Consider the following 11,792-nt stretch of genomic DNA (forward strand, 5'->3'; position numbering starts at 1 on the left):
GTGTGCTAATATGGAAGGCTGTGTATGCCAAAAGTCATTAACAATGTGTGAAATTTGACCGCGTAAGCTCAGCAATTTTGAACTCATTTCTTTTGTATGTGTAGAGATGCACATTCTAGCTGTATTAAAGCATCAGCGTTTCTTTAGTACGTGTAAAGATGCACAGTTTTACCTTGTTAAGATGCAAATTTGAAACAACCAAAAATCCCTGGAATATTCCAAAAAAACCTGGAAAGTTTCCAAAATTTCTGGAACGTTTCCAAAATTTACTGGAAATTTTCCACCATTTTGCAACCCTAGTGTTGACAGTCAAATTTCAAATGTTCCATTTAAAGACTTTTGGCCTTGCCTACCTTCCATACTCTAAGGCTGTAATCCTCTTGTTTGTTATATTTAGTATGTGGTAGTTCTTTGTTCATTCAGAATGAGGTGAGAAAAACCTTGGAAAATGGTCATGGAGGAATAAATATTTTCTCATAATTAATGCACAAGAGGCCACATTAATGTATTTTATCTGTAAACACACTGTATTGTTAGGATTACCTCTTTGTTTTATGGCACTGTGCATACAGCTCTTGAAATGTGAGTTGAAATTAATCCGCTAGAGTTATAAAATATGATTCAAATTACTGTTTTAAAGTTAATTCAACAAATGTAATACAGATAATGTAATACCTGAGTGTATTTATGCTGCTGGAAAGAAAAATACTGCTTACTGCATATACTGTAAACTGCTTGATGTAACTATATACTCCATCCATCTATAGTCTATTAAATGCGACTATACGACGTGAAGGTATTGAGTTATTCTGAACATTTTTATGAACATATGCATTGTGAAAAGTGCTATACAAATAAATTTGACTTGACTTGGCTAAAATTCTGAAAAAAGTTCATGTGAAACAGCAGCATGCAACGATTAATATTTCAGCCAGTAGTACTATATTGTTGTCACATGACCTCATTATTTTATAATCAGTTATCATAGTCATTTCGCATTTTTAATCCAATGTCGGTTTTAAGTTTTGTCAAAAAATTATCAGATCATAGTTGATATTCATCAAGTTGAGTGCTATTCCACATTTTGCCAAATCTAATAAGCAATACGGGTGTTTAATGTATGCCAGTGTTATTTTAGTATCATTGTTGATATACTATTAGACGTTTTGTTAATACTTTGAATTAGATTTTACTTTTAGATTTTCTGTTTTCAGGTTAATTTTACTGAAATTGTTAATAATTTTGTTTTTGTCATTTGTTTTTGTCTTTTTTATTAGTTCTTGCTATATATATTGTATATATATATTTATTATTATTTATTTGTTAGTTTTGTTTTATTTAGTATAAGCTTTAATAGGATTTAACTTGATTTCAATTAACATTTATTTTGTTTTAGGTAAGTAATGTTTTTTCTCTATTTCATTTATTTATTTATTTATTTATTCTAAATTTTCTGTGTTTTTAGTTTAAAGTTTTTGTAATTATGTTGTGTTTTTTGTCATTTTTATTATTTTTGAATTTTTTTTTTTTTCTGTCGGTTTTTTTTTTTTTTAATTAGTTTAAAGTTTTTGTAATTATGTTGTGTTTTTTGTCATTTTTATTATTTTTGAATTTTTTTTTTTTTCTGTCGGTTTTTTTTTTTTATTAGTTTGAGTTATTTTAGTACGAAATGAAATGAAAAATGTTACCTTGACAACTACCTGAAATAAAATAAGTAAAAGGTTTTTTATTTTATTCTATTTTAATTCAGTTAACATTTTGTTTCAAGTAATGAAAATGCTTTTATGGTTTTAGTTTTAATGAATGATAATAACCCTTATCCATGCATAAAAATTCATATAGTGTGATTAGTATGCAAAGTAAAAAAAAAATAGTATGAGAAGTGTGCTATTTCAAATATAGCCAATATCATGGTAACCTTTTCCATCTTCTTGACACCACTATGAAATATCCCGATTATCCTATGGATTTTTCATGCATTGCATTTGGTCGGGAACAAAAGGATGTAAGAAGCTCATTTGGGATTCTGTCACTTTGTAACTGCATTCAGAAGCAGCGCAGAGAAAGCCATTGTTCGTCCATTTTCTCTCAGACGCCTTTGTTTCCTGTTTTCCCGCAGGATTACCTGTCATTGGGGTCTTTTGCGGCGGCATTCGTATACTGTAATATGCTTTCTTGCTCTGGGTTTAGCATTGATTAATTAATCCATTCCTAATTATCTCATTGAGAGCTTCGATCGGCTCATTTCCTGTTGCTTTCGTCCTGTTTGCTGATCATGTTTCTCTCACCTGAGAGCATACATCACCCCAGCGCTGCTCTGTTTGAACGCTGCGACTCTTGAAGGAAACATGAGAAGAAATGAGGCATGACCTCATGAAAAATTTGCATAATGCAATTAACGGCAGTCTAACTCTAACATAATACATGCAGGCAAACATTTGCTTGTTTCCAGTGTGACAGACATTCATTCAAGGTTTGAGGTGTTTGCTTGTGCAAAACCTGCTGTCATGTTAGGGAGTTCCTGATGCATTTAGTGTTGTTTGTTTGTATATATATATAGGTTTGTTTCTGGAGTTTTTAGTCATAAAAAAAGCATGTCTAATCAATTGAATTCATACTTCAAACTTCAACAATTTGATCATTTATTACAAATGTTACAATAATTAAAAAAATTTACAACTTGCTTGTGAACGCAATTTTTTTGAGAAGTTCTGCGTTGTCCACTTTCATTTTTTCTGGATTTATGATTTAATACATATTTATTGTCAAAAATGGTGGCAAACAAGGCATAAAATAATTTAATTAATCTTTTAAAATATAATTAATTCCTTAACATTTTTTGGCAAGCAGATTGCTGTACAGCAGAGGTTTACTGTTAAAAGCATGGAAGAAGAATGTGTGATTTTTCTTTAAAAATAAAGTTTTAATAATTGTATTATTATTATTATTACTTTGAGAAGTACATTCTACTTTACAGTAATATATTTCTGTCTTCAAGTTAAACCAAACTTATTTTGATGGGTTGTAGTGAAGACCTTTGTGTTTCTGTTTCCATATCACATTTTGAATAATTGTACAGCCCTACTTTTAATTTATTCATCCAAAATTTGTGACATTGTACTATAAATTACATTTTTATGACTGGATTCTGTGATTCTGTCTATGTTTTCCATATTACAGCAATCATAGGGCCCTAATTAATTAACACTGTTTTCCCAAACAAATCCAAATTTCTTCCGCTGGTATTTGCTACTGCTACAGACAATACTGCATGCTGGCATAGATACTACTCATACTATTTCTGTATTATATAGAATGTGTATTGTGTGAAACTGCACTTTTCAGGCTCCAGTCGTGGTATCAGAGCGCATGTGGTCTGTCAAGTGTGCTTACTATGTAGTAGCGTACTCTGTCCTCATTCAGACTGATAACAGTGGCTCTCCCTGATCAGTGCAGATGAGGGTCAGGTCAAAGGTCGGGCGCTCCATCTTGTCCCTGTTGCAGTACAGATGGAGAAGCAGCAGGACTGCGTTTACTGCAGCATTCACATTGGGCCTCTGGATCTGTTCCCTGTCCTGGAGCCATACTGCACAGCCTTAACTAAAGCCCAAAACAGTGTGCTCTGATTACTAATTTGACATTTAGCTGATGCTTTTTATCCAAACAGACTTACACCCTGTCCCAACAAATCCAGGCATGATCCATCTGTTCACACTGAAAGCAGAAAAGCTGTGCCGTGGTTAGAGATGCTCACACCTGGTTTAGATTATTTTCTACAATACCATTACAAAGTTTAAAATACAGTAAAAACAGTACAATTGTGAAATAATATTACAATTTAAAATAACTTTTATATGTGAATATATTGTAAACTGTAATTTATTTCTGCGATCAAAGTTGTATTTTCAGCATCATTTCTCCAGTCTTCAGTGTCACATGATCTTCAGAAATCATTCTAATATGCTGATTTGCTGCTCGAGAAACATTTTTAAATTATTATCTATGTTGAAAACAGTTATGCTGCTTCATATTTTTGGAAACTGTCATACATTTTAATTATTTTTTTTTATTGAATTGTCAGATAAACTAAAAATTTTATAACTGAATTTTTTTTATATAACTCATTATTCTATATCTCATAATTCAGATATTTTTTCTGAATTCTGGATTTACATCTTGCAATAATAACAATAATACGGAATAAACAATTTAAATAAAAAAGTAATTGCAACTTTTTATCTCACAATTCTGACTTTTTCCTCGCAATTGCAATCTTATATCTCATCATTCTGAATGTATACCTCACATTTCTGAATTTTTTTCTCAGAATTGTGAGGAAAAAGTCTGAATTTTTAGATTAAAAAAATTACAGTTACCTTTTTAAAAAGAACAATTATCCTGTAGCAGAAACAAGCTTCCATCATTTAATGTATCCATGCTGAATAATAAAATAAAATAAAATAAAATAAAATTTTGGGTTTCAGCAAACATGAATGGACTGCAACATATTTCTGCATGCCTTGCAAAGAAAAAGTTTTCTTTCTCACATTGAAATATTTCCTGTTGAAACAGGAAGTTGGGGTGGGACATATTGACATGCCTATAATTTTACATATCGTTGGGCCTGTGCAGTTCATGGTAATATTAATGAATAGAAATACTTGGTAACACTTTACTTAAAGCCTTTATGTACAATGCATTATAAAGGTATTCATAATGTGCATTGCAATGTGTTGTATCTTTTCATAAATAATTTCTATTTATAGTGCATTAAATTTTCTAAAGGTCTAATAATGAATAAATAAATATTATAATGTATTATAACTATGATTACAATTATTCATGAGATCATCCAATCCATTTTAAGGTGCAAGATACAAGGCTAAATTAATGCATTAAAAATACTTTTATAATGCATTATGTGTAAAGGCTGTTGTAAGGAATGTTGTTGTGATTGGGAATCCAAATCAGACATACACTAAACATCTATTTCTACTTCATGGAGTCTTGAAAACTCTCAACTGTGGTGCAGGATAGAAAGCATGACTGTGCAAAGCAAGTCCTGAGTAAATCAGATATCCATGGGCTTTATTGAGCTCCATAAGTAGGAAACATGTTCTCTCTCACTCTCTTCTTCAGTATCTTGTGTCTTTCTCTGTCTTGCACTGGCTGCATTAGCATTCCTTTGAAGCCTGATTCCAGAGCAGATCATCATCTTCCTCACCATCTTTATCTGTCTCTCCTGATCTGCTGTTTGAACTCTCGCTTTAACTCAGCGTCGTGATGAAGGCTGTCTGTGTAATCCATTGCATTCTTTAAACATGAAACCAACATTTACTTTGGCTTATTTATAATCACACACTTCTGGTCTTATTGTGAAGGATTCGGTGCATATTACGCCATAAATAAACACAATGTTGCCCATATGTTTCCTGAAGTGGGTTCACTGAATGAAACTGACCTCAGCACAGATCACACGTGTGTTTGAGCTGAACACAAAAGCCAAAATAGCTTTTCCCTCGTTTTTTCTCATGATATGTTTTTTTTTTCTTTCTCTTGATCTTTTCTTTCATCATGTGTTGGTGCATTACGTCTCTAGGGACTGGCTTGATTCCAAGAGCTCTTTCACTCTCTTGTTCTTTTGCTTTTGCTTGTGTCATATTGACAGTGAGCACAATGATGACTCATGGATGCTTGCTAAACTCTCATTGGATGCAGCAGTTGTGTGTGAGTGTGTGTATGTGTATTATTTGTATTTTATTTATTTTATGCATCATCTTCAATCAAAAACAATAATAACTTGTCTAAAATTACTTTTGATTTCTACTGACACAACCAGGAATGCATGAACAAGAAAAATATATTGATTCATTGTAGTATTCGCAGTTTTTTTTACAATTTACAAATGCAAATCTGGTGTAAGATGTTCTTAATTAAAAAAATTTACCTGCATTCACAGTTCACCCACATTCATTTACATTTTAAAATGTTTTTGTGTGATTTCATTTTTTATCCAAAAAATATTTTACCTTTAAAAAAAAAATCATTTTATTTTAGTAGTTTAGCCAATCTTAGAAAATCAGTGAAATGAATAAAATCCCAAAAAGCTATGGACATTTTTATTGTTAATTTAAGTTTTTCTAATTATGCTTAGCTTTAAAATATTTAGTTGGGTTGACATTTGTGTTTTGATTTATTTATAGAATAACTTTTAGAATTGAAAAGAAAATTAATTTCTCATGTAACAAAAAGCTTTTACATTTGATAAATGATTATGAAAACAAACTTTTTTGTTTCATTTCAGTCACTTAAATATATTTTGGTGTTAAGAAGTTTATCCATTCAAAGATGTATTAATGTTTTTGAAAAAAGTATCTTCTGCTCACCAAGGCTACTTTTTTTTTTTTTGACCAAAAATACAATAAAATCTGTAATATTGTGAAATATTATTACAATTCAAAATAATTGTTTTCTATTGTAATATATTGTAATATGTAATGATCAAAGCTGAATCAGAAATCAGAAATCATTCAAATATGCTGATTTGTTCAAGAAACATTTCTGATTATTATCAATGTTGAAAACAGTTTTGCTGCTTCATATTTTTGTGAAAACTGTGATATATTTTATTTTTCAGGATTCTTTGATGAATAGACAGTTCAAAAGAACAGCATTTATTTGAAATAGAAATCTTTTGTTTCATTATAAACGTATTTACTCTTAAATAAATTACTTGTATTTAATTAAAGAATTTAATTTATTTAATTAAATTGTCACTTTTAATCAATTTAATGCATCATGTCTGAATAAAAAAACAAATGGCAGTGTATGTACCTCATACATTTAGTAGATCTAAAAGTTTTTAAAAGTGTTTAAAGTTTTTAAATTCCTTGTTTTATTTTTGTGATTATTTTTTATGATTATTTTACTTTCTTTTATGTGAAGCACTTTGAATTACCATTGTGTACGAAATGTGCTAAATAAATAAACTTGCCTTGCCTAAACACTGAATGAATATTAATGTTCTTCTGTAATTCTACCTCATTTATAATCTTCTCTTGTATCATCTGGTGTCCGTTTATAAGCATGTATCTCCTCTTTGTGTTTGTGTTGCAGTAAGTGACAGCTGCTTTCGCAATCTCGCTGAGGACCGCAGCGGGATCAACCTCAAAGATCTCGTGCATGACCCTTCCTTGTGAGTGACCATCACAAGAAACACACATTTTACACTTCAAGTTATTTAACTCTTGTTATTTAAATATTTGTTGCACTGTAACATGCTGCATAACTTCAGTGGCCTGTTAGCTTCAGCGCTCATGTAATCAGACATTCATGCCATCCTAATCACTGAACGCTCGTCAGGAGTTCAGGCTGTTTAACAGCAGCCTGCAGTTTTACATGCAAACATGTGGTTGCATTGAGCCCTTGATGGATATTAATGTCAGAAGGACTCATTGTCACGGTCACACTGCGCTGTAATGAAGTGTCATCGCTCATGTCATTCTACATGAATGAAATGTGTGTAAAGCATATCAAACAGTTTAACCACATCCACATCTACACACTAATACATGCAGAAAATAACTTACGTTTTAACAAGCATTTATTTTACTTTATTTATGATTAAATGCAGCATTAAATGCTTTGAACTTGCAACTGATGCAGAATTTTATCAATCACTGTAAAACTGTGAAAAGTTGGCTAAGTTATTATGAATAATATTTATTTATTAATATAATTTAGACAAAATAATATTACATTATATATGATTTTCCACATAATTTTAGATGCACTCCCCATCAAATGTAATTTTATTGAACCTTAGTTTGTAATTGGTTGTTGTTGTTTTTTTCAGTTTTGGTTTTGATTAAATGCACTTTGATTTGATTCAATGTGTTATTTGCCTTTTTTTGTAATTATTTGTGAAATTTACTAGCAATTTCTGAGTAAAAATTGTTTTAAAGTAAATCGTACATCAAGGTTGTTTGTTTTTTCTCAGCGTGCGACACTAAACACTTTAAACTTGCAAAAGTTGCAGAATATGGACTATTTCATACAAAAAAGAAATATTTCAATGCAAAAATAACTATTTAAACCCGTTTGACTTTGTTCTATGGAAAAAATCCCATTCCTATAGATATAAAAGCTCTTTGAATTTGGGTGAATCTCATTTTTCACCCTGAAAACTAAAGGATGAAAAATAAGAATTTATATTTTAAGACCATTTTTAAGATACTCCCCATCAAATGTAATTTTATTGAAACTTAGTTTGTAATTGGTTGTTGTTGTTTTTTCAGTTTTGGTTTTGATTAAATGCACTTTGATTTGATTCAATGTGTTATTTGCCTTTTTTTGTAATTATTTGTGAAATTTACTAGCAATTTCTGAGTAAAAATTGTTTTAAAGTAAATCGTACATCAAGGTTGTTTGTTTTTTCTCAGCGTGCGACACTAAACACTTTAAACTTGCAAAAGTTGCAGAATATGGACTATTTCATACAAAAAAGAAATATTTCAATGCAAAAATAACTATTTAAACCCGTTTGACTTTGTTCTATGGAAAAAATCCCATTCCTATAGATATAAAAGCTCTTTGAATTTGGGTGAATCTCATTTTTCACCCTGAAAACTAAAGGATAAAAAATAAGAATTTATATTTTAAGACCATTTTTAAGATGAGTAATTACAATTAAGAAAAGTTGTTTATTAAATTCTCAAAATAAAAACATTTTTTGTTTATTTATGAAATGTTAAATTGTTCAAACATGGTTTAGTGCACTCATTGTATAATGACACATCTATGTTTTTTTTTTCTTTAAAATAATGTACATTGATGAAATGCTGATCATGCACAATAGGACCAGAGATGTTTATTAAAGGAATATTTCATGAAAAATGAGGATTCATGTCATTTTAAACCTGTAAGACTTTATACTATGGAAAAAAATCCCACCCTTATATATATATATAGATGGCGCATTCTGATGTGGTGTTAACGTAACTGATGATATTTAGAGAGTTAAACGACTTGGCACAAGCTGATTGGTTCATGCTGCATATGCAGCCAATGAGCTTACTGCCTTGCATTTATATGGCTGGCTAGCATTCACTTGAGATTCCTGCAGCATGCTTTCAGAGTTCTCTGAAACCCTCCACCTTCCCCAGCTCCACCTGTATAGATCTGCTACGGGGTTATTTTATATGCTATTTGTGCAGCAGCAGCAGCATGTCTTAAATACTCATGGCACCGTATCGCCATATGCATTGGCAGTAGCAAGTTCCTGTACTTGCTTGCAGCAGCAGCAATAATCTACAACTACAGCAATAACCAACAGCAGCAGCAATTCAGCAGCAGCGTAGCAGATCTGTTCCGCCAAGACCAAATGCATTAACATTGTCATATCCATCACCATGCTAAAATGTTCCGAGATTTGTCATGATTGAAATATATATATATAAGTTCTTTGAGTTGCATTTGGGTGAATATAATTTTTCACCCTAAATTCAATAAAAATAAATAAATAATAAGAATTTATATTTTGCATAATGAAAATGAATTTTTAAGGCTGTTACAATTAAGCAAGCTTTTTTATTAAATTCTCTAAAAAATTAAAAATGTTCATAACATTGCTCAAACATGGTTGCATATAACTGGTGATCATGCACACAATAGGACCAGAGACATATTTCATGCAAAAATTAGGCTTTGTGTTGTTTAAAATCCATATGAATTTAATCAATGGGGGAAAAATTGTAGTTCATATTTATACAGCATGTTTTGTGTCTTCTGAAGTCATATGATAGCTTTGTGTGACAAACAGACTGAAATTTAAGTCATTATACATTGAAAATTTGGAATATGGTGTACAAGTCATATGGACTACCTTTATAATAGTTTTATGGTGCTTTTTGCTATTTTAATAGCTATAGTTTGTAAATAGGCTACCTTAAAACATCATTTTGAGTGTAAAAATTAAAGTAAATGATGACAGAATATTCATTTTTTGTGCGAATTATCCCTTTAAGAGCGCCGGCATGCTGAAACCACTGTAATGAATGCAGGAGGAAGTGTTTGGACGAGCTGTCAGGTGAAATAGAAAGCCAGGTGGTTTTGGGGAGAGCGAGATGACAGACGCGGAGGGACGACACAGATGAAGGCGATGAAGGCGAAGTGTGAACGCTGAGGGACAGACAGCTATCAGACAGGTCGGGCTTGTTGTCCTCACGCGCCTCACGCGACAACAGCCGCTGTCAGTCATGCTAATTGGTGGCACTAAAAATAGGCAGTGAATAAATCAGATCGGTGACACGTGGCTCGTCTTGCTCTGACCCTTGTTAGAAAGCCAGACAGGGAGAGTTCGGAGAAAGTCAGCAGACCTTGGGCATGCTGGGATGGTCTGCTGTCAGAATTAAATCCCATCCTATTTCAGTGCATCTTATTTTTTTACCCCAAAATCTGAAAGGAAAAAATGAGAATTCATATTTTGCATAATGAAAATTAATTTTTAAGACCATTAGGATTTTTTGCAATCATTACAATTAAACACTTTTTAAATTAAATTGTCAAAATAATAATATTTATGTTTGTTAATCAAATTTTACACATCACTTATCGTATTAATTAAATTAATTTAACTTTTTATTAAAATCTGAAACAGAAATATTTTTGTTTGTTAATGAAATGTTGATTTGTTCAAACATGGTTTGCAATTATCATATAATTAAGCACATTTTTCAAATAAATTCTCAAAATATAAATATTTTTGTTTATTAATGAAAATGTTAAATTGTTCAAGCATGATTTGCACTTATTGTAAAATTAAGCCATTTTTATTGAATTCTCAAAATAGTTATATTTTAGTTTATTAATGAAGTGTTAAATTGCTTTAATATGGTTTGAACTTACTGTATAATTAAGCACTTTTTTTTTAATTAAATTTCAAACTTATAATATTTTTGTTTATTAATGAAATGTTGAAATGCTTAAACATGGTTTGCACTTATTGTGAAATTAGGCACATTTCTTTAAACATTCAAACTATAGTATTTTAGTTTATTAATGAAATGTTGAATTTTGCATTAATCGTATAACAGCCCATCCATACTTCAGATGTTTTGTGAGTGTTTTCAGGTAGCTTCCCAGCGATTGTCCCTGTGTCCTCCAGCAGTACTTTAAATTGCACCCAAAGCCGTCATTCAGCACAAAGGTGCTCCATTATTAATTAAATCACAGCAGCAGATGGCCTTCGTTTGGGAGCCCATCCAGAATTGAAGTAGGCCTGTAAAGCTGGGTCACAGATGTGTGCAGCGGGACGCGTTCTCCTCCTCTGAGGTCTTTTTTTATTCATACCCCGAAGTACGCGGTGAGGCCAGGAATGATGGTTTTAAGTGTGGCAGGGTCCATATGACAGCAGAGTTCGATTAAACACTCATAACTCTTCCATTAGCAGAGAAAGACTCGGACAGCAATTCTTGCACAGCGAAGGGAAAATGCAACTCTTAAACCATGCCAGAAATATTACTGGAATCCAAGGGAGGATGTCAGGCCCTCTGAATGTTTTACAGATTTTGTTTTTTTCATTATAGGCAGCTCTGTTTTCTAGACATTTCTATTAATGGACTTTTTAACATGAAGCAAGTTTATGCCTGTAAGCATGCCTGTGTTCACAATATCATAATACTTCAGGATTCCCAGGTAATCTTTAAAAAGTGATTTCCAGGCCTGGAAATTCTTAAAAACTTATGGAAATATTTTATTTTATTTTATTATTTTATTTTATTTTATTAGTTACG

The 11,792-nt window shown here is 31.4% G+C and overlaps 1 protein-coding gene across 10 annotated transcripts in view; it reads left to right on the forward strand.

Moving 5' to 3' along the window:
- The window catches only part of LOC107669455 (gephyrin-like), an 89,324-nt gene that overhangs the window by 21,680 nt on the left and 55,852 nt on the right, over positions 1 to 11,792 (forward strand). For all 10 annotated transcript variants that reach the window (XM_016461683.1, XM_016461682.1, XM_016461685.1 and 7 more), the window contains one exon: positions 7,117 to 7,195. In XM_016461683.1, coding sequence (XP_016317169.1) covers positions 7,117 to 7,195 — 79 coding nt within the window. The remainder of the gene's footprint in view (positions 1 to 7,116; positions 7,196 to 11,792) is intronic.

The sequence above is a fragment of the Sinocyclocheilus anshuiensis genome, unplaced genomic scaffold, assembly GCF_001515605.1.
Source record: "Sinocyclocheilus anshuiensis isolate Anshui unplaced genomic scaffold, SAMN03320099.WGS_v1.1 scaffold96, whole genome shotgun sequence".
Classification (NCBI taxonomy): Eukaryota; Metazoa; Chordata; class Actinopteri; order Cypriniformes; family Cyprinidae; genus Sinocyclocheilus; species Sinocyclocheilus anshuiensis.